The 24,225-nt window shown below is 35.8% G+C and overlaps 1 protein-coding gene across 2 annotated transcripts; it reads left to right on the plus strand.

The window, feature by feature from the left end:
• Positions 1-11,042: 11,042 nt before the first annotated feature.
• Positions 11,043-23,113, plus strand: LOC149927411 (uncharacterized). 2 transcript variants are annotated; one of them, XR_016473837.1, is made up of 4 exons: positions 11,043-11,270; positions 18,397-18,968; positions 21,273-22,138; positions 22,227-23,113. XR_016473837.1 is itself a non-coding variant. In XM_090158627.1 (3 exons), the coding sequence occupies exons 2-3, from the start codon at positions 18,845-18,847 to the stop codon at positions 21,788-21,790; spliced, it is 642 nt and encodes a 213-aa protein (XP_090014753.1). In that variant the 5' UTR covers positions 11,043-11,270; positions 18,397-18,844; the 3' UTR covers positions 21,791-23,113. The 2 variants fall into 2 exon arrangements, 1 of the variants encoding a protein (XP_090014753.1); XM_090158627.1 differs by having other exon boundaries at positions 21,273-23,113.
• Positions 23,114-24,225: the final 1,112 nt, after the last annotated feature.

Genomic DNA, 24,225 nt, shown 5'->3' on the forward strand with positions numbered 1-24,225 from the left:
GAAGTCAGCAATAACTCTAGAAATAATTAAGATATTAAACATCGGTTTTTTGCATAATTTTGTTGGAAAACTTAACTAGTCAATGATTAAAGATTTATATTCGAATTTCTTTTTATTATTTAATTTAATTTAATATTTATTTTAAATATTTTACAAACTATAGTATTTGGAAACTGGCAGCCTTGAAAAAATCTTAACTAGTGGACCGATTTTTAAAATTAAAAGTGCTCTCCATAGGTTTGACATAAATCTAGTTTACAATTGAAAATGGCACCGCTAGCCCAAGGAACTAATTTTATATTCAATTAAAACTGTATTTTTGTGCAGTTAGCCTAACTGACGCGAGAGGTCGCTACGTTCTTGGTGAGCGAATTGAGATTCCATGGTGAGCGACCTTCTTAAAAAATAGTAAATTTCAAATGTAACGATCTAAAGTATCGTTTTATTCCGCGAGCTAATATTTCAAACACGTTTTTTAATTGCGCGTGCGCTGCCTTCAACTTTAACAGTACAATCATTTTAACTAAATCACGTGAAATTTAAATAAAAATATTATTCTGACAACACCAGCAAGAGACGTGTTTCAGCGCCATCTCTTATATTTTCCCAAAAACACAAAACCACTTACTTCCGCCTTAAATATTAAATTTGAACAAATTTCCAATCATCTTGTACATAAACTTAATAAACCCCTAGAGGAATTTTATCGAAATTGAATTTAAATTAATTTTTAGGCAAACTGAATTTTCCGAGTTACCTGGTTTTGGAAATGAGGTAGCGAAACACGAATGCGTTTATTTAAATTAATTTTTAGACCAACTGAATTTTCTGAGTTACCTGGTTTTGCATTTTGCATTTTGAGTTATGGAGAAAGTATTTTGCATTTTGAAAAAAAAACACACATTTTGAACAACTTTGGTGGTTTCCGTAAAACAAAAATCTGTATTTAGAGATGAGCAAATAAAATTTTTGGGAATCGAATCGATTATCATAATTTTTTTTCTATTACCACGTCAAATAGTTTGGTCAAATATTTTTCAATAAAAAAACTCATCAAATACAAATAATCTGATGAATTTGGTCCTGTTTTGGTCATTGTTTTTAAAGTTTTAGTTTTACTTTGCGGCGCTAGAAAATTTCAAGACAAGCCAAGGATTTTCTACCGCCTTTTCGAATATTCGTGAGCATTTTCAAGGTCTGTTCGACTTCTTGTCATCCTATTCGAGTACACAAGGAATCACAGTTTATACTGACTGCAGAAGACCACAATTTGTTCACCGGGAATTCAACATGACCAATCACCCATACTGAAAACGGACTGAAGCAGTGGCGTAGACAAGGGGGGGTTTCCGGGTCCAGACCCCCCCTTGGGCCTAACTTTGACTGTACTAAATTTCCACCCGCTTCTTGACCCCTCTTAACATTCACATAGTGCGACCCCCCCTTCTCGACCCCTCTTAACATTCACCTAGTTCGACCCCCCCCCCCCTTGGGAATTTCTTGCTACGCCACTGGACTGAAGTGAACTCTCCAATCCTTTAACTTGGCCCAGTTATTGTCCAACCAACAACAACGTATGCTGAGTTCGAAATCTCCAAAATTTTAATCTACCTTGAAATTTTAAAGAGTCCCTTAATCATACCAAAAATGTCTACCGCAATTTATTAAATGAAGCATAGAAATTGAAAATTTTAGAAAGAATAAATTTTGGAGTAAAAATTACCTGGGGCCCGAAAATCCTAGCGCCGGCCCTGCGTGCTCCCGGTAACAAACTACGCATTTTAACACAATCTACACAGAGATACGAGTGCGGCAATGATAACCTCATAACTCGGCGAAAAATTAAAAAGTCTCTGGCCATAGTAAAAAGAAGATAGACAGTAAATGATAAAAATTGAAAGGCACATAATCGGGGGGCACAACGAGAAAAACCTGCTCCGAAACGTCTTCGTAAAATATCGGCTGCCTTGGTCTGTTGGCGGTGGACGTAAATACAATTACTTTCCAAGTCAACGTACCATTAAAAGTCATCTCAATCCCCATCTTAGACTCCAGAGATACTAGATCAACTTAGGATTATACATTAGAGGTACATTTGGAAAGGTCAAAATTATATTTTACCGATATTCATTTTAGCGGATTAATAGGCCAACTATTTTTAAAAGTTTTCGTATTTTAGGTTTAAAATTTTGGGCGTATACCGATTCTTTTAAATTCAGTTAAAAAAGGGGTGGCCGGATTGTTTAAAATTCATTTTTTCTAACCCGATTATAGGCATTGACGTCCGAATTAATATTAATTAACTATAAAACCTCATTTTTAAATTAAATATTCATCAAAAAGATAATAATCACGAACCTTTAATTTTGTATAAAAATTCGATTTTTTAAAAATTAAAATTGCAGGCACGATTATTAGATACGAAACCCTTAAGGACGACTTTTTATGTCTTTCATTGGAAAAACCCTCGAGGGAATTAAAAATTTATCGATTTCTAGTTCATGTAATCACCACAGATGGCGATACCGTCCCGGCCATGAGATCTTGCAGGGAAAGAAGTCGATAATGTTACGTTACATAACGAGCCTGGTCGATTTCGTAAAAGTTGGAAAGAATTCTTTATTTTAAAAGCAGCGCCAGAATGCAACAATTCTTACCAATCTTGAAAGAATCCCAAGATTTCTTACAAAATTTAAGGCTGGACAACGTATTCCAAATATTTGCAGTCTTTATTGAATTAAACAATATTTTATTTAAATTCCAGTTTGAAAATAATGGTGTGAAAATACTGAAAAGTGGAATGATAGAAAATTATGCTTATTCTCACTTAAATTTAATTAAAAAATGAAAGCCATTGAAAAACACTGGTTAAAGAAATGACCAAGGCTTAGCTCCAAATATTAAATTCGAATCATTTTCGTACGCATCCTAAATAATAATAACAACCTTCCTTAATGTAAATTTACATATTTTTTTAGTAGTAGATGGAGTTGTTGTTTTAGTTGACAACTTAACTGTATCCACCCCAAAATATCATCACTATATATAAAGAAAACTATGTTAATAAAAGCCATGATTTCTTGAAATCCCGTTTTATACTCCGCCTGGTGGAGGACAAGCTCAGTCAGTGGTGCATTAACCAATAGGCTGAATAGGCTTAATCCAAAGACTATATATACGCTTCGCTTACTAGACAGGCGTTTTCCTAGGGAAAACCTGTTAACACCTCCGTAGCACTGTAAAAGCTGGATTAATATTTTGACCCGCGGCTAGAGGCGCCACTAGTAACACAGCTCAAGCTAGGGGAAAATTTTGACCAGCGTCGAGATGGAGCCACAATCGGTATGCAAGTTGAGCCATAGATCACGCCTGTCTAGTAAGCGAAGCGTATATATAGTCTTTGGCTTAATCCTAGTGCTACAGAACTTTGCATAAAGGTAGGCTAGACTAGGCTAGTGAGATATCAACAAGGGCCCTAATACAGCTTAAAGCAAGTGGCGGCTCTATCAAAAAAAGTAAAAAACAAGTTTCTAAAAGCGTTTCTAGGAGCAACAAACACAAGGAGAACGCAGCTAGCCTTTAAACATGCTAACGTAGTGTTGGGTACAAATTTCATTGGACGAACCTTTACGCTGAACGTTTTACGGAAAGGGGGAAGACAATTTCCGAATTTTCCCCTTCCGACGGCAGCAGGCGCTAAAGCGTCTAACAAATGAAAACTGTAAACAAGAAAATGCACTACTTTTGACGGGTTGCGTTCTCCTTGTGTGGGGTGCTGTGTTTGTTGCTCCTAGGTGGCAGCACCTTCCGGGGACTTCAAGCGAAAGGCGAGTTGTCTGCCATCTATTGGCTTTCCGAAACCACGTGTTTAGTAAGTTAATATTCATATGATCCCAAAGCCAATCAACGCGAGAAGTTCCCAATTTGCCACACCTTTTAGGCTAAATTTGATGCTTACTCAACCTGTTTTGATTAATACGCTAACGACATCTACTGCGAGTGAATTCAACTAGACAGGAGCCGTCACTTGCTTTAAGCCTTGGGACCCGGGTGGTAGTTAAGGGAGTGTTTTGTTGTAAAACTGCCGTTGTCTTCCATAAAGAACGCATTAAATCCACCACTGGGGACAGTAGAATTTGCATTACGAAAAAAAAACTACTGATAACTCCAAAATAAGACGAAACTAGACAAGGTGAATGACGTTCCAGTAAAACTGTAAGAGTGTCTTTTAATAGTTATGATAGTGAGTAGGCGAGGGGTCCATGAATTATGAATTATAACCATTTTTATACGGTAGTCCGTAAAGCAGTCAAAAACCGTAAGGAAGCGGCGGACGTTATAAGACGAGAACCAGACTCAACCGCCCATTTAACGGCTCTCCATAAAATAAATTGTTCCCTCTGCTGCAGAAGTAATAAACATTATATTATGGGGACGAATGAAAAATTAATCTACCAGCCCAAGCACGGAAGGTCAGACCCTAGCTAAAAAAACTACGCCAGGCATTGGAGCGCGAATCCTAAAACGAATACCCGAAGAAAGTTTAGGGAATGTTAAAGTCGTTTTAACTTTGAACCGGCTTCTTTGGATCTTTATTATATGGAGAAAACAAAAATGCTTATAGGAATTTTAACTCGTATACCACAAAGCAGTTTTAAATTTTTTTTGCTGTATATTAATCTGTCTTGAAACCTATAAATTTCACGGACAATTTACCACGGAAGAAAGTTATAATTTAGCTAGGAAGTGTTACAAAACATTTATGGCCTAAAATGTATTTTCAAGGGGTTCATACATAAGCATGTCACCCAAGGTGGTTATTATAAAGTACCGTAAACTTTACCCATTCAGAAACGATAAAAGGAAATACCAGATTCTCTTGAAAAATATTAATAATCTACAATACGCATCCCACTAAAACGTATTTTCAGCGGTACAAGCGAGCGCAAAGCCAGCAACATTCTTTTTTACCTAGCTTATCTATATTACATGCCCACTCTCTTCCGCGTCCGTTGTCATGACAACGCCGTTTATAGAAGTGGCTGGTTAAGCTCCACCTCCCTCGCGCCTCACCACCAGTAAAAAGAATAAAGAACGCAGTTGACGTGTGATACAGAGCGTGTGTACCTAGCGACGTAGCGTTCGTGTGATACGTAGCCAAGGATACATTTTCTAGTTATTCCGGTTGGTTGAATTATAAACGAGACAATGTAAAACATAAAGTTCTATTAAATTTGCGAGTAGTTTTCAACCAAAAACCGTTTGACCTATTTGTGATCTATTAACGCCTGTAGAAGTGTTCTACCCATCTCACACATTTACATTACAGAGAAGTCAATTAGGTGCCCCTTTAATATAAAAGGAAAGGTCCCTGTTGTTATAGTGTATATCCCTTTTCAACCGAATGCTATTTGGCCTATTTCTGATCTATTAACGCCTGTAGAAGTGTTCTAACCGTCTCACACTTATACATTACAGAGAAGTCAATTAGGTGCCCCGTAAATATAAAGTTCCTTTGGTTATAAATAGCGTATATTTATATCCCTTTTTCAACCAAAAACCATTTAGTCCATTTATGGCCTATTAACGCATGTAGAATTGTTCCAACCATCTCACACTTATGTACTATATAGAAGTCCATTAGGTACCCCTTAAATATAAAATAAAGGTCGCTGTTGTTATAAATAGCGTAAAAAAATTCATTTAGGTTTACTGAGCTATTTTCAACGAACGTAATCGGCTTAAGAGTTGAAGAAGGCCGTTTTGTCTTTTTAAAATAGAAGATTCGCTTCCGGACGGAACAAAAATTAATAGCGAAACAAGCGGGCTCTTTCTAATCCCTTATCAATCCCTCTATTCTCGCTGTATCACTGACAAAAGAACTAAAACAAAATCTGGTCGTAGACGGATGACTAGCGCCATCTAGGAAAGTTAAATAAAACTACTACTGTAAACCAAGATCCTCCTGATTGTTCGAGATGGAGCAGACGATCTTTAAAGGCGCGGTGAAAAATTCGCTCCTCTCTTTTCGCTCTTTTTGTGCGGTGAAAATTCGTTAATCTCTTTTCGCTCTTTTTGTGCGGTGAAAATTCGTTCCTCTCTTTTCGCTATTTTTGTGCGGTGAAAATTCGTTCCTCTCTTTTCGCTATTTTTGTGCGGTGAAAATTCGTTCCTCTCTTTTCGCTCTTTTTGTGCGGTGAAAATTCGTTCCTCTCTTTTCGCTCTTTTTGAGCGGTGAAAATTCGTTCCTCTCTTTTCGCTCTTTTTGCGCGGTGAAAATTCGTTCCTCTCTTTTCGCTCTTTTTGCGCGGTGAAAATTCGTTCCTCTCTTTTCGCTCTTTTTGCGCGGTGAAAATTCGTTCCTCTCTTTTCGCTCTTTTTGCGCGGTGAAAATTCGTTCCTCTCTTTTCGCTCTTTTTGCGCGGTGAAAATTCGTTCCTCTCTTTTCGCTCTTTTTGCGCGGTGAAAATTCGTTCCTCTCTTTTCGCTCTTTTGGCGCGGTGAAAAATTCGTTCCTCTCTTTTCGTTTTTTTGTGCGGTGAAAATTCGTTCCTCTCTTTTCGCTCTTTTGGCGCGGTGAAAAATTCGTTCCTCTCTTTTCGCTCTTTTAGCGCGGTGAAAAATTCGTTCCTCTGTTTTCGCTCTTTTTGTGCGGTGAAAATTTCGCTCCACTCTTTTTCATTTCGAGCTCTTCTAAACCAAGATTTTGGCGCTCAATTTCACTAAAAACGAGAGGAGCGTGCCCATCACGGGGTATACCTAACCGGTAGCGCCATCTAGATCATGTCTCTACCTATAATATGTGATTTTTCAGGCTTAATATTTGAACTTAACTGTCATAAACCTGAATTTGGACCGAAAGGTTTCGAGCTCCCGCGCGTACCTTTAATGAAAGGCGTTTTCCTTCGATTCTTATTTGTTTTTATTAAATCTCAGGGGATTTAAATGGAACTTCAAAGCGAGTCTCCGATCGCCGGGAAAGCCTGCGGATAAAAGAGACTGATTAAATATTGCGCGTCTTTGCTAAAATCCCCGAAAACACACACAACTCGACATCAATGTATATTGATTGCGCGATAGGAAATTATGTACAAGATTTCTAAGGGGAACCTAATTAATTTTGGTCGCTGATATAAGGTATTAATAAATCTAATAATTTTAGCACTTAAACTTGCAAGGCCACTCAAACTTCGAACGACAGTGTAGTGTATTGAGCTATTTCATTTCCAATAAAGAATGGTATGCGATTCATATTAAGTAAAAATAAAAGTTTTAAAATCCGTAAAATTTAGATGAACATTATAGCAAGTGGTTTCAATTGGTGTTTCTATAAAATAAAACAATAAAAATTAGAAGTATAAAATGTTTTAATCTGCGTTACAAGCGTAAGTTATTTGAATTTGTTCCATTGCGCCGAATCCCGTTCGACCGAACCCAATCCCATTCGACCGAAAAAGCCGCACTTTGGCGGATTTAGGATTCGGTCTAATGGGATTGTCCCATTCGACCGAAAAACCCGCACTTTTCCGGGTTTAGGATTCGGTTTTATCCGTTTCAGCATCGGTCAGAACAGCATGCAGTGTAACCTAACCTAACCTAACCTAACAAGGCAATTTTTAAAGTGGTCAACTCATTTGTCCACTACCACTACAATTTTCTTTCCTTTCCTAAGCCTAACTATTTCCACTAAATTTTTTAAAGCAGACGAAAACTAAACTATTTTTTTTCGTGGTCGCTCAATTCTGAATATTGCGTCGGTCGATTAGAAAAATACAAAACCCGCCTTTAGGCTAATTTAATCAAAAACATTGGCGGAATTCGGTCTAATGGGATTCGGTCGAATGGGATTCGGCGCAATGGGAAGATATCAGTTATTTAAGGGCTTTACTTCTTGCACACGAGTTTTTGCACGCGTGTTTCAGATTCCGAAGGAGTTCGCGACTGCAGCGCCTGCTCTCTACCTTCAAGAACTACAGCTAAGTGACGTAGACAAAACATTGTCACCTGGGGCGCGTCAAAATTCTAAGATGGAATTCTTCTCTTGAGAGAAGGGAATGTTTTCTCCCCGCGAGAACTCGGCAAAAAGCGTCAAAAGTCAAAAGATTCTTTTAAAGATGGCGGCTTACGAGAAGGCCACGAACGTTGTAAACTAAGCCTTTGACAATAAACATTATTTTGACACGATTTCAGGACAATATTTGAAGGAAGAAATCATTTTATTTATTATTTAAAAGGAATATTTCATCGGAAATTAACTTACCATTCGGTTTTTTCTGAAATTCATTTTCGTCCACAAAAATATCATGTTTATTTTCTTCAGCATCAAGTAAACTGCCTAGAATATTAGCTGCCACTATTATTTATAATTTCCCCCTTTTTGACCAAGTGAGAAGAGATTACGTCACTTCCTGTGAGAAGGACCATTGAGAATTATCACTATCAAAAGAAAATACCTCCCGTATTTTATAGAAACACCTATTACGTGTTTTCGGCTTTAAAGAGCCATCATGTCGAATGATGGTGGGGTGGCGGAGTGGTTAGCATTTTCACCTCGCAGCAAGAGGAGCCGGGTTCGATCCCAGCTTGTGGCACTGGGTGTAAAACTCGGAACTACTCCTTCCGCGTAGAGTTCGCAAGTTCTCTCCCCGCTGGTTAAGGGGGTTTTCTTCCATAAGGAGACATAAGTTAATGAATAATACTGAAATTAATTTTTCAAAACGTCCTCTAAAGTGATACTTGATTTTGGCTTTCAATGCACTTCATCAAAAGTGAGAAGTTTTAATTTGGGTCATTAAATTAAAAGGTGTAGTTAAATTAAATTAAAGGTGCAATTAAATTAAATTAAAGGTGCAATTAAATTAAATTAAATTAAAGGTGCAATTAAATTAAATTAAATTAAAGGTGCAATTAAATTAAATTAAATTAAAGGTGCAATTAAATTAAATTAAATTAAATTAAAGGTGCAATTAAATTAAATTAAATTAAAGGTGCAATTAAATTAAATTAAATTAAAGGTGCAATTAATTTAAATTAAAAGGTGTAATTAAATTAAATTAAATTAAAATGTACAATTAAATTAAATTAAATTAAAGGTGCAATTAAATTAAATTAAATTAAAGGTGCAATTAAATTAAATTAAAAGGTGTAATTAAATTAAATTAAATTAAATTAAATTAAATTAAAAGGTGTAATTAAATTAAATTAAATTAAATTAAAAGGTGTAATTAAATTAAATTAAATTAAATTAAAAGGTGTAATTAAATTAAATTAAAAGGTGTAATTAAATTAAATTAAAAGGTGTAATTAAATTAAATTAAAAGGTGTAATTAAATTAAATTAAAAGGTGTAATTAAATTAAATTAAAAGGTGTAATTAAATTAAATTAAAAGGTGTAATTAAATTAAATTAAAAGGTGTAATTAAATTAAATTAAAAGGTGTAATTAAATTAAATTAAAAGGTGTAATTAAATTAAATTAAAAGGTGTAATTAAATTAAATTAAAAGGTGTAATTAAATTAAATTAAAAGGTGTAATTAAATTAAATTAAATTAAATTAAATTAAATTAAATTAAATTAAATTAAATTAAAAGGTGTAATTAAATTAAATTAAATTAAAATGTGTAATTAAATTAAATTAAATTAAAATGTGTAATTAAATTAAATTAAAATGTGTAATTAAATTAAATTAAAATGTGTAATTAAATTAAATTAAAATGTGTAATTAAATTAAATTAAAATGTGTAATTAAATTAAATTAAAATGTGTAATTAAATTAAATTAAAATGTGTAATTAAATTAAATTAAAATGTGTAATTAAATTAAATTAAATTAAAAGGTGTAATTAAATTAAATTAAATTAAAAGGTGTAATTAAATTAAATTAAATTAAAAGGTGTAATTAAATTAAAGTTTAAATTAAAAGGTGTAATTAAATTAAATTAAATTAAAAGGTGTAATTAAATTAAATTAAAAGGTGTAATTAAATTAAATTAAAAGGTGTAATTAAATTAAATTAAAAGGTGTAATTAAATTAAATTAAAAGGTGTAATTAAATTAAATTAAAAGGTGTAATTAAATTAAATTAAAAGGTGTAATTAAATTAAATTAAAAGGTGTAATTAAATTAAAGTTTAAATTAAAAGGTGTAATTAAATTAAAGTTTAAATTAAAAGGTGTAATTAAATTAAAGTTTAAATTAAAAGGTGTAATTAAATTAAAGTTTAAATTAAAAGGTGTAATTAAATTAAATTAAAAGGTGTAATTAAATTAAATTAAATTAAAAGGTGTAATTAAATTAAAGTTTAAATTAAAAGGTGTAATTAAATTAAAGTTTAAATTAAAAGGTGTAATTAAATTAAAGTTTAAATTAAAAGGTGTAATTAAATTAAAGTTTAAATTAAAAGGTGTAATTAAATTAAATTAAATTAATATCAAAATTGCATTTTGTATATTTAATTATATATTATTATATAAAAACATTTGATAATTGTTCTATACAAACTATGACAAAGTATTTCTGAGTATTAAGCCTAATAACATAGAATAGGGATAATAATATAGTATTTACTTCTGACGTGATATATTGTTATTTTAGTTATTTTGCCGCACCTGGATTTTCCCCCCAAGCAAACCAATTGCCACAAAGTTATTACCTGGCTGGAATGAAAAATCTCGTATAAAAATTTCATCGTAGGAAGGCAATATACCTGCCAATGAATATTTAACAACGAAAGTAAAGCTTTTTCAATACTATAGTTCGAAACGGAAAATTTTCATCTATATTCTCTTTTTTCCGATATGACTGTTCTCCCGTTTTCCTCTCTCCTTTGAATGGACTTTAAACAAAAGTGATGCTCGCGAGAAAAGTAAATTTGCAGTGATGGAACGTTTTTCATATCCCGGGCTAAGAACGTGTCAAGGAGCACGTGACTGAGGCGCAGTTCGGAGTGCGAATCCGCGCTGGGTTCGCCCGCCCCCTTTCTACCCCCCCTCCAGCGCTGCACGAAGAGAGAGGAGCGACGAAAGCAGTAGTTCTGATCAGCTCGTAGAGATCGGACCTACGATCCGAGGCGTCCGTCTGCGAGCGCCACCGGTGGACGGAAATTCAACCAATACAACCCATCAAAAGTCCGTCGCACCTTCTCGCGTAAATACGTAAAAATTTACGAAGAGTTATATAAGTTCTTGCGGTAAAAGTGTCTGGAGGTTATTAAATTATGTATCTTGCCAAGAAATGATGTTTAAGAGTCCACATTTTCCGTAGTGATCTCAGGTTGGTTTCAATCTCGATTTAATCAAATATTAATTATTTAATTTTTTATTAATTACATTTTTAAAGTGATAGATTAGCTATTACAATATTGGTATTACAGATCTTATAACTGACCAGAAATAGGGCTGAAAAATTATAGAATATTATTAATCGTATCTTTGTTATCACGGGTCTAAGGAAATTTAGGGCAAAAATTTTTCAATAATTCATTTACCCTTTAAGTTAAAAGTGTAGCGGTTATTCTAAAGTTTATGTAATTCTTACTACATCACAGGAACTATCGGTGCATAAGCTGTATTTTTCTAGAGTTACCTTTATAGTTCTTCGGTTTCCCCTTTCCATAAAAACTTGTCGAGGTTAACGGTAATAGTTAAAGTAGGGAGCTGTTGGCTCGCGTGGCATGAAGGGCTTGCCACCACCCTCATGCGCATTGTAACCCGGCCACCTGTTTCAGGCATTAAAAGTCGCTAGATGACTTGGGCTTAAGGTGGTGCCCTGGGTGAATAGCCTAGTGCTCGGAATTGTTTATTTATTATCCACAAATATTCCAATTTATTTAAAAAACGTTGGTAAAAAGAATATCATTTTAACTTATTTAATTATGTTTTTTTTACGCAACCAAGCATTTATTTGAATAAAAGTGGCATTTATTTAAATAGTTGTTTGTTTTATTTAAATAATAGGCTTATTTACTTTCGATTATTTAAACATTTTACAATTTTTATTCAACTATTGGTTATTTAAATAAATATTATTTAAATGTCGCCGAGCTTATTTTATTCATGGATAAAAATTAATCGAATGCCGAGCACTAGAATAGCCTAGCTGATTATTATTATTATTACTTATTTATTATTAAAATGTAAACGAATCATACGAGAAAAATCAAGTAATATTGATGTAAAATAGAATTAGCTATTCAGAAAACATCTACTTTTTAAAAGACTAATTTATAATCGATTTTTTTTATAATTATAAATTACAAATAATGAAAAAGCGAACTATCTATAACACCAAACATTGCGCTAAAAAATGTTAGGTTTGAAAATCTATTCAGTTTCTTAGGATAAAATATAAAAAAAATATTTTTAATATATTTCTAAAGACTAAAAAATTCAAAATGAGTTCCAAGAAATATATGCATTTCCTTTCTTAAGATTTACGTACGCTTATATACTCAAAATTGACCTGACATCAGAGTAGAACGCGAACTGGAAGTGGTAAAACCTCAAACGACGCTTACAGGTAAAAATCGACAAATTAAGAGTAAACATACAAAATGCCATTTTGGGGCAAACAGAGAACAGAAATTGGAAGGGTTTTTTTTATCCCTGAAGGTAACAGGTATCCAATGATGGCTTATTTTATCTTTTATATTAAAACGCGATATTTGGGGATTGTCTTTTATGACTGGAAATGAAATAATATTGATTCAATGTAAAGGTATATCTAGATATAATAAAGGGTCGATCCAACGGGGACCTATGCTAATATCTCCGACGTCACTTATGCAGGGAAGGTTCCTTTTAGCTATGTCCAAACAAAGCGGAGGTACACAATGTTTAGTACGGATAATTTATACGATAATTGGAGTTTATACCTCTATGTACTACAGACAATTAAAACGAATTATACGGGGAACGTTTGCCTAATGCCAATAAAGAAATACGTTGATTGGCAAACTAATTAACGAAAGATCATTTAAATTTAATTCAATTCCGTAATTGTATATTTTAAGAATTTATTAAAAAAAACGTGTAAAGTGGGTTCACAATGATTTGGTTTATATAAAATTAACGTAAAGTCAGAGCCGTTTTAAAGGGGAACGGCCAAGCTTTTTCAAATATGGCCTTATTTCCGTATCAAAAGACTAACAAGACGTTCAATATACTAACACGTACCTTATTTTGTCTTGAAAAAATAACTATTGGCCCAAAAAGTTGAAACGAAAAATAACGCCAGGTGTTTGGGTTTGAATTTTCGCCGCCATCTTAGGGGCTGCCGCCAGCGCCCCTAACCCCGTATGAGCGATTTGCGAACTATCCTAACTTTTAAAATCGCGCAATTTAGGCTTAGGTCTCGTATAACTGGAACGCGCCGCGCGTGAAAAACATATTTTTTGCGTCTTCAGCAGCGCGCGCTTTTACGTTGTTTTTCTGTCTCACCGACTTCTCACCAGGTGTCGCAGCTTTCACGCTCTTTTCAATTTCCCGAAATTTCTTGATTTTATTAAAAATTAACCACTCAATATTTTTTGATGCGGTTTTCGAAATAAATTTTAGTTTTTAATGGGCTATAGGGCTATCTAACTGGTTAAAGCTTGACCGTTCCCCTTTAATCCTTCAGTAGGCCTTAGGCAAAAAACTAATTTACCGTCTTTTCGGGCCTTCGTAGGTATATTATATGGAATTGTAGACCCTTATTTATCCTAAAATTTTCGTAGCTGAACGGGCTCGTCTCACACTAAGAGCCCGAGCTCGATTTGAGACTGAGCCCAGGCTTTATTATGAGAATGATACGAGCCCGAGAAGAGACCGAAACGTTGTGGTCATTTAATTTGAGCTCGAGATGAGACCATTAAAATAAAGTAAATTGCTGTGAGCCTGAGCTGCGTCCAATATAATATGGTGTGTTACTACGAGTCCGAGCTGAGACCATATTTTTGTAACGAGCCCGATATGAGACCATTGAGTTGGGAATATTAATCTAGAGATCCAATCAAATCTGCTCCCCGCGAAACAAGTTTTTGAAAAATACGAATGTGCCGTCTGCTCTAAAATGACGAGCAAACGTTATCATATGACCCGTGGCGCCATCCATTATTTTGAAGAAAAAAAATCTTTTTGCTTGAAAACGCGTCTTATTTCAACGAACCATTGAGAGATAGACGGCGCCACGGGTAGAATGATAACGTTTTCTCGTCATTTGGGACGCCGATGGGAGCAGACGACAGTATTCTTATTTTTAAAAACTTGTTTCGCGAAATACTGAAATCCGACGTTTTGATTGGACCTCTAGATTAATATTCCCAACTCAATGTATGAGACCTTTTAATTTTCAATGGGTCCGTTTTTGCACGATTATGTTCCCCTTAGCCACTGGGGAGCGCTGTGGCGCAGAGCAAGACCTGCCGTAACCGTAACGCTTTCTTTATCACCAACACGACCAACTTTGATTACGTGCTGTTTGCGTTATAGCTAAAGAACGAACAGCGCGTGATCACAGTTGGCCGTGTCGCCCTTGAATACAGATCTGGCCCCTACTGGGTTAATACAGAATTTACGTAATTGGCTATTTCGGATAACGTAATTTAACCCAGTCGTTTTCTGATTGCTCCAAAGTTAACAAGCTCCTAGAATTTTCGAAGATTGTTGTAGTGAAGAGAATACCAGGGGCGTGATTCTACTCTTATCGTTAGCTAATATAATTTCAATGGAGCCAACGAAAATTTTCTTTCGTTAACTCCTAACGATAAGAGTAGAATCACGCCCCTGGCCTGGTAGCTCGGCTGTTTCGTTTGACTTCGGATTTATATATCAATATTAAAAAAATATTAAGACTTCAAAAAGATATTAAAAGACTGAAATGAGCCCCGCGATTTATGCAAATTCTTATGAGACTGACACGAGCCCTGGTTAGTAACAGAAATAAGTATGAGCCCGAGACAAGCTCAAATGTTTAGGGAGAAGAATTGCGAGTTTGAGACGAGCTCTTGTGTTTTAAAAATATATTGATGAGCCCGAGACAAGCTCAAATGTTTAGGGAGAAGAATTGTGAGTTTGAGACGAGCTCTTGTGTTTTAAAAATATATTGATGAGCCCGAGACAAGCTCAAATGTTTAGGGAGAAGAATTGTGAGTTTGAGACGAGCTCTTGTGTTTTAAAAATATATTGATGAGCCCGAGACAAGCTCAAATGTTTAGGGAGAAGAATTGTGAGTTTGAGACGAGCTCTTGTGTTTTAAAAATATATTGATGAGCCCGAGACAAGCTCAAATGTTTAGGGAGAAGAATTGTGAGTTTGAGACGAGCTCTTGTGTTTTAAAAATATATTGATGAGCCCGAGACGAGCTCTCGTGTTTAAAAAAAATATTGATGAGCCCGAGACGAGCTCTCGTGTTTAAAAAAAATATTGATGAGCCCGAGACGAGCTCTCGTATTTAGGTAAAAAAACTTATGAGCCCGAGACGATCACTCGTGTTTTTGGGGAAATTATTGTTAGACCGAGACGAGACTAAGACCAAACAACAATTTTGGTGAGACTGAGTCTTGGTGTGCAGCTATGGGCCCTAGGTACTTTACCTAGTCTGCCTTATGGATAAGGCGGTCCTGCGAAAAGTGGGTTCGCAATTATATTAGTTTAGATAGAACGAACGTAAAGTGGGTTCGCAATGATTTGGTTTAGATAAAAAGGAGTTAAGTAGGTTCGCAATGATTTGGTTTAGATAGAAAGGAGTTAAGTGGGTTCGCAATGATTTGGTTTAGATAGAAAGGAGTTAAGTGGGTTTGCAATGATTTGGTTTAGACAGAAAGGAGTTAAGTGGGTTCGCAATGATTTGGTTTAGATAGAAAGGAGTTAAGTGGGTTCGCAAATGATTCAAATGGTTTAGACAGAAAGGATCTAAAGTGGGTTCGAAATTATTTATTTCCAATAGAAATAACATAAAGTGGTTCGCAATTATTTTTGTATTAGGCCTAGATAGAAAGGACGTAAATTTGTTCAGCCCACATATATTTGAAGTAAGAGTGGTCTACGCTACTCAATCAACGCCATATTCTACATAAATATGACATTTGATACCAATTACCAATACGCTATTGTATTCTCTTTGCTCGGAAAAGACTGGTGTTAATGTAAAAACTATATATAATGTAAATATTGCGTGTTTCTTAGACATAGTTCGTACCTTTTTAAGTTATATAGGGTGAGCCACACTATAAAAATGAGTAACGACTTCTACACTTTGGAGAAATCGCGCCAAGTGCTAACTTAAGTCGTGTAGAGGTTCTTCTACAAGTAGCCAAGTTTATGGGAATTAGTCCTAAAAGTAAGGCTCCACTATGTCATAGTGCTACGTAGAAAAAAATAAGGAAAAAATATGGACAAAAAGTACGTAAGCCTTGGCTCAATACTGGTCGATCGACCGTAAGGTTTTTTAACGATTAAGACCTAATTACTTTTCATTGGTAGCTTGGCTAGTCACGCTCTGTGTTCTATGCGGATTAGATGTAAAAATAACTGGCAATATCAGGTATAATTTCTTCTAAAACGGCGCATTTATAAGGGCCGAAACCGCTGAAAAGCGATGTATTAAAACGATTGTACGCTTCTGGCTTTCTGTAAATGATTCAGGTGGGCACGTACCACCGATGTAGTCTATTTATAAGGAATCTCTTTTGGACTGTACTAAAAGAAAGAAACGCGGTTAGCTCTCGGATAATTGCGTTCGTTTTAAATCTGAACGCGAATGTGGACGTGTTGGTACTTCTCTGTCGTTCCTTTCCAAACACTCATTGGGTTCATTAATAAGCGGACCATTATATTATTTCTACCGCCTTTAACTAGGGGGCGCTTCATTCGCAACCTGTTTAAAATTCCTGGTAACACCTTGCAACTTTTCCTGTCATATTTCCTAACTAGCGAGAGAGAAAGAGAAATCGGGGTGGCGCCCCCTTCCGGCCTAACGACGGAACCTTGTTAGCTCGCTTTCTTCTTCGGGAAATGGAAGAAAATGGGTTTCGGGTGTATCGGAAACAATGCACTCCTACAACGACATCTAGTGACTCATTTCGGAATGTTTATACCTCCTGCAAATCTCGATGCCCCTTTAATTTCGGACCATTAGACATCCAACAAAATGTTACTAAATGTCAAATTTATAAATATTTGTCATTGGTAAAATTGACTACTAATATTCTGACAGCTTAGAAATTGCTAAGAAATAAAATAGGGTTGATAATTGCCATTGGAAACTTAAAGATGGATATTAGTTCTAATAGACATTGGGAATTTTAGGAAAATAGACCTGAGGGCAACGATGTATATTAGTTCTAATAGGCATTGGGAAATTTAGAAAAATATTCTTAAGGGTAACGATGTAAATTAGTATTAGTTCTAATAGACATTTGGAATTTTAGAAAAATAGACTTGAGGGTAACGATGCATATTAGTTCTAATAGACATTGAGAATTTTAGAAAAATAGACTTGAAGGTAACAATGGATATTAGTTCTAATAGACATTGAGAATTTTAGAAAAATAGACTGGGGTTACGATGCATATTAGTTCTAATATACATTGAGAATTTTAGAACAATTGACTTGAGGGTAACGATACATATTAGTTCTAATAGACATTGGACATTTTAGAAAAATAGACTTGAGGGTAACGATGGATATTAGTTCTAATAGACATTGAGAATTTTAAAATAATTGACTTGAGGGTAACGATACATATTAGTTCTAATAGACATTGAGAATTTTCGAAAAATAGACTTGATGGTAACGATGCATATTAGTTCTAATAGACATTGAGAATTTTCGAAAAATAGACTGGGGTAACGATGCATATTAGTTCTAATAGACATTGGACATTTTAGATAAATAGACTTGAGGGTAACGATGGATATTAGATCTAATAATCATTGTAATTTTTTGGAAAAAATACACATAAGGGTAACGATGGATATTAGTTCTAATAGACATTGTTAATTTTAGAAAAATAGAAAGGAGGGTAACGATGGATACTTAACCCACCAAATGTTGATTAGTCCTTGGACGAAGTGTAGTTAATATGATTTCCATTGAAACTGAAATAATATTCCACATCAATAGTTCTATCGATACGTCGAAGTAGCCGGATAACTTTCATTTAATTAAGAGACTCGGTAAGGCTGGGCTTAGTTCTAGTCGAATGAGGCGTATTGGGAACGAACAACTTAGCTAGTTCGAGCTAGGGAAAGGAGTAAGTAAAGAAAATATTAGAAAGAAGGCGAGCGACTGGAAGAGAAGGAAGATGAGGAGGAAGATGAGGAGAAAGCGAGCGGGAAAATAGTATTTAAGTCCTTCCCTTTTCACCAAGATAAATTTCGTTTTCTTTCCATCTCCATCTCCTCCGTTTCTTTTTAAGGAATCTTCGGCGAAGAGAAAGCGGCGTTGGAATCTTTGATCCCAGCAGTCTCCGCGTGCTCCGAACGGACGGAGTCTCTCTGTCCCGTAGCGGTAGAAGAAACGAGGAAACCGCAGTGGCCAAGCCAAGGTTATTCGTCTCTCTCTTGTAAATCTGGGGGATTCTCATACCGGCCTTCGCGACGACGCTGCTCAAGTTCTGGCGCTCCGTGGTCTTCGTCAAGGGCGGCTTGCCTCACCACTATTGCCTGGCGCCCAGCGACTCTTACCGAGGCCTCAGCGGGGCCGCCGAAGTCGCCAGCACGGCCCCCGAAGAGGACGAGAGGTCATATGACGGGGCGAAAAGCGACGAGCTTCCGACTCCCACCTTCGTCCACCAGCAGCAGCGCGACCGCGTCCTTCAACGGGCCGAAGCGGGAACCCCTGCCCTCGACGCCAACACCGCCGACATGGAGGAGAGAGAGACCCGCCTCATCCCGGCCCTTAAAAAGGACAACAGCCACCGTCACGAGGACAAGAAGACTGCCAGAGTCCATCTGCATCCGGTTCCTCAAATGCTCGATTGCAGCAGAGGTAAGCAACTTTCCTTCCATCGAAAAGATTCCCCGGGTATTCTCAGTGCCCCCAAATGATGATTTGATCATCCCCAAAAAATCGATTGCTCAATTACCAATTAATATCATATAACATCGGTTACCTGTATTTTTAATAAAATATTCCGTTTTCCACGAAGTCGAAATTCATAATTTTAAAAATACCGAAATAAAGCCAATTTCGGTATATTTACTAATTTCAGGAGTGGCAGTTAAAAATGACGATTTTTAGTATCAAGGCCCCGAGTTATGGCGGCTGGTTACTTGCCTGAAAATACGGGAGGTCACGTGTAATGTTTTCCCGCGTCACTAGCTATAGTTATTGCAGATGGAGAGCACGCGCATAAAGATTTTGGAATTTGAAGTCCACGTGCTAATAAAGTACTAAATAGATTCAGCTCGTGACGCGGACAAAAACTTTTAAAATTTTTTGGTTTTATTTTATTGAAACACCTATTAAAGGGCCACACCGGCGTTTGAATTTGACTTGTTTCACGCGCTAGTTTGCAGAATATGATTGGTCGTATTTTCTATTACGTGCTAAATTCGGGCCGAATTTTTCAAACGCCGGTGTGGCCCTTTAAACGTGAAATAAACGTTGCGCGGCTTATCATTCGATGCGACCTATCTGGAGTCGACATATTCTTTAACTGTACAAAATGTTATCCCCCTCCTCAACCTACTTCTAAAAATTTACATAGTTCGACCCCTTTGACTACTTAGAAGGTTAGTATAAATGCGCTTCTTTTAATAGATGAAAAACCGAAACATGAAAGCGATCGTTTAAGCTATTGTTTAAAAGGGAACGGTCAAGCTTTTCCAAATATGGCTTCATTTCCGTATCAAAAGATTAACAAGACGTTCAATATACTAAGACGTACCTTTTTTTTCATGAAAAAATAGCTTTTGGCCCAAAAAGTTGAAACGAAAAATAACGCCAGGTGTTTGGGTTTGAATTTTCGCCGCCATCTTAGGCGCCCCTAACCCCGTATGAGCGATTTGAGAACTATCCTAACTTTTAAAATCGCGCAATTTAGGCTTAAGTCTCTTATAACTGGAACGCGCCGCGCGTGCAAATTAAAAAAAAACTAAAATCTTTCTCATCTACAGCAGCGCGAGCTTTTTTTTTATCAATTTTAACCAGGTGTCGCGGCGGACGCGCGCTTTTCGATTTCCCGAAATGTCTTTATTTTATTAAAAATTAACCACTCAATATTTTTTGACGCGGTTTTCGCCATAAATTTTAGTTTTTAATGGGCTATAGGGCTATTTAACTGGTTAAAGCTTGGCCGTTCCCCTTTAAATGAAAATTTCAAATATAGTAGAGTAGATTCGAGTGAAACCAAGAATGTATTGAAGTGACTAAGAATATTGGACTACAGGATTCTGATTCCCATCCTCGCAGCCTTTGTAGCTTAAATTCGTCTGCTTTCCAATTCAAGTTTGCTATATGGTATAACCTTGAATGCGCCTTAAATGCAGACGAACTTTCTCCACAAAAGTTGCGAGGATGGTACCAGGGGTTAATGCTATGCTCAAATATTCTTAGTAACTTCAATACATTCTTGGTGAAACTTTATATACCGATCTAAATTATCGCGAGATAGCCACCAGAAGAGGAAACCGCTTCAGAAAGCAATTTCCGTTGAAATGAAAGGATTAAAGTTAATTTTCACCGCGGAATTTACCGAGAAGTCTATTAGTTTATAGGAGATTAGTACTATTCGAAAGCGCTGGATATTTTTAGAAGATAATTATTTCCGAATATAATTAAGGTTGAAATTTACGGAACAATGAAAAACCAAAATATCGATTCTACTTTTACAGAGACCTAAATTGAGGTTGAGATATTTTTTTTTAAATCTAATAGTACTTTCGGATCATTAAATAGACAATACAAGTTTGTAACCGCTAGAATGGCGATCGAGCTAATATCAAAGGTGGGATAATATCCTAAATTGTTTTCGTATCGATGCAGTGGCGGCAGACCGTTATGAGCTTTATAATAAGCGTCTCTTATTTTATTTCTCATCATTGGCCTTATTCGATAATATCGACCGACTAAATCCCTACCGCCCAATCCACTTGAAACCGGAGCGTGCTGACTGTCCGCTAAATGAGGAAGAGCCTTTACCCTCTGTACCTTTGAGCGAATTAAAGCGACCGTATCTGTTCACCGAAGCTTAGGCCAATATAGAAGTTGTTGGGTGGGAGGATTAGGTTGAAGAACTCCAACAGATGTTACAATTCTTTTCTTCTTTCTTTCTGGCGAACATTCCATCAGACTGCGCCGCCTCATCCGAAGAGGAGAATGGCATGCCAATCATTCCAGCCAATAAACCGTTCGCCCTGCTTCTGCGTTTCCGGGTGACCCAAATTGTGGCCGGCATCGTCATCATCCTGCTGGGGGTCGTGGCCTGTCTCGACGAGAGCACCAGGACCACCTTGGGCTTCGGCATTCCGGCTGGCATCCTCACGGTTCTGTCCGCCGTGTCGCACATCCAAGTCAGTCGACGAGAATACGCGCACGGGGTGGCGTCAGTGCCACCCGACCCGAGCGCCATCCCTTACTGGACCACTTCCCTGTTGAGCAGACCACTCAGCGCCCTTCGTCCTCTGCTACCTACTTTATCTTGCGTTCTGGCTTGCGTCCTTTTGCTGTCGCTGTCCGCCATTTCTTTAGGCAGCGAGGACCATAACAAAGTAGTTCTCGGATGTCTTCAGATCGTCACCAGTACCGTGGTTCTCGTCATGGAAGCCATAGTATGGCTGTGTCGCTACAGATGGACTGCTAAAGAATAACGATTACGACGCGAAAATCGGCGGAAAAAAAGCTTTTTGTTGAGCTACAAACGGGCGGTGACGTTGTGTTAAGGCGATGGATTCTCGACTGATTTAACGAATACCATCGGGTATTGGAACGCGCCAACAGATCCCGTACGTTGTCCCCGTTGGAGGACATTCAAAAACAGTCGGGGCTTTCCGCTTGAACAAAGAAGTGAGCGATGTTTTGCCGGAAGTAACTCATCGGCGCAGTTTCGTTGTTTACTTTAGAAAGTTTCCCTCCGGCGGCGGTTCATCATTTGTATACGCGCCGAAAGAGCTCTGCCGTTGCCATCATTTCCGTCGGACAACAAAACAAAATTTAACGTTTGTAGAGCCGCTTTACGGCCAGGCTGACCGTATGTGTCCACCGTACGTAGAAAAAGGACTGACTTTTTAACTGTTGTATTTATAGGTTTTCGGATGATACGAATATACGATCAAGTTCGGCTTGTAATAAATCGAAGAGAAAATACAGATTAATTTGAAGTTCCGTTAATATTTAACAAAGCGTAATTTTTAATTAATTTTCGTAAAGAAGATAACTAGCGATCTTAGTTCTAAAACCACATAACTCGACGTATTGGAATTTGTTTTTTTGTATTTTTTTAATGAGCCTTCGTTTATATCAAAATTTTTATTATTTCTACTTAGGGATAATTATTATGTTGATAATTAACGGTATGAGCATACGGCTAGTGCGTGAGGTTTTACTGAACTAATTTATTTTGAGATAGCTGGTTTTTGAACAAAGTTAGCGAATTAAAATTTCTAACTGTATATTTGAGATATATTCAAATTTAGTGAAACACCGGATCGTCCCAGATTTGATTAAAAGTATTTGCATTTTCGTAAGAAAAAAAATCCGGATAATTGCATTGAATTTGTTTATAAAATTGGATGGTGAATATTTAAGATAAATTTAGACTTAAATTATATTATACCATATTCCTTAACTTTCAAAATTACGAGTTCTTCTGGATACGTTTTAATTAAGTATGAAATGTTTTATTTTTATTTTTAAAATGACATATATGTACGAGAAAGACGTTAATTTCAAAATCGCTAGATGACTTGGTGCCTAGCTTATTATTATTATTATTAAAAATTTAAACTCTCAAAAGGTATACAAAGTTTTAAGCGAGTTGTCAATTGCAGAAGCCAAAGCGGAGCAAAACCAGGAATGATATGTGACTGTACGAAATCTCTCTCTCTCTCTGAAAATGTTGCTTTATATTATTCGGTTTTCAATTCCTGGAAACCAATCTCCCGTATAGTTATTAAACTCCTAACTCGTTACTCCGCAGTAAATATATATATATATATATATATATATATATATATATATATATATATATATATATATATATATATATATGTATATATATATTGGTGAAAGCGACTTCAAATATATATTATTATTTCAAACTGGAAAATTTTCCAATTTCGTTGCCGGAGCCGCAGTCTAGAGGAGAAATCTTCTGATATTGAAGCTTCTGGTTTCGCATTGAATTCGCAACTCTCTTTAATTGATTACGGAGATCACATTTCGGAAGCTTTCATTTGAAATAGACGTGGTTTAAATGGGAATCTATAAATTTTGTATAACATGAAATAATCTGGTATGTATTCGAAGTATAAAAAACACGTTCAATGGTGTAAATAAGAAAATTTTGTTGTTGATATATTATAAGCTGTATGGAAAACTGTTCAAATTAAATATGAAAGTTTAATAGTTTATTCGATTCATTTGAATTGGAAAGAGGATAAAAATATCGGTACCTTTTCCAAGAGCACATTGCCTTTAGATTAATTCACAAATTGCTTACAGGGAAACTCTATTTACAGGGAAGCCATTAGCGGTTCGATTTTAATACTTTAAATTACGCGAGATGGTGCCTGTTTAAACGGTTTGGTGCAAAAGGATTAAAAATTCATTATTTAAAGTGATGTTTTATGAGAAAACTATAAACAAAATTTCAAAATTTTTGCATACAAATTAAACTTGAAAAAATTTACATTTGCTGTTTTTGTATATTATCTGCGCCATCTGTTAAAACTTCGGGTAATTAAAAATCGACCTCTAATGGCGTTACCCCTGTGAAAGGATCTTCGTGTCAAATGTTTATCAGTCAATTAGTACGTTGCTTATCTATCGATTGCGTTTAAACTGTCAAAAACACATTCAAGATAAAATTAATAAAACTCTTGAAAGAACTATCTTAACACGAAAGTTTTATTTTGGATAACATTTTGGTCAATAGACGCTTAAATAACAAATATTCAGTGATTGGCCTAGAAGTAGTAATACAGAGAGCCAGGAAATCCTTGTAAAAGCGTTATAGTTTAAAGCAATATTGAATTTCGCACGCGCTATCAACTTTAGCCTTACAAATAAAACTAGCATAAGCAAG

This window comes from Leiobunum rupestre, chromosome 9 (assembly GCF_980474605.1).
Source record: "Leiobunum rupestre chromosome 9, qqLeiRupe1.1.hap1, whole genome shotgun sequence".
Classification (NCBI taxonomy): Eukaryota; Metazoa; Arthropoda; class Arachnida; order Opiliones; family Sclerosomatidae; genus Leiobunum; species Leiobunum rupestre.

Coding starts and splice junctions, on each gene's coding strand:
- LOC149927411 (XM_090158627.1), top strand. CDS start 18,845: ATGGAGGAGAGAGAGACCCGCCTCATCCCGGCCCTTAAAAAGGACAAC. Junction 18,969..21,272: donor AATGCTCGATTGCAGCAGAG/GTAAGCAACTTT, acceptor ACATTCCATCAG/ACTGCGCCGCCTCATCCGAA.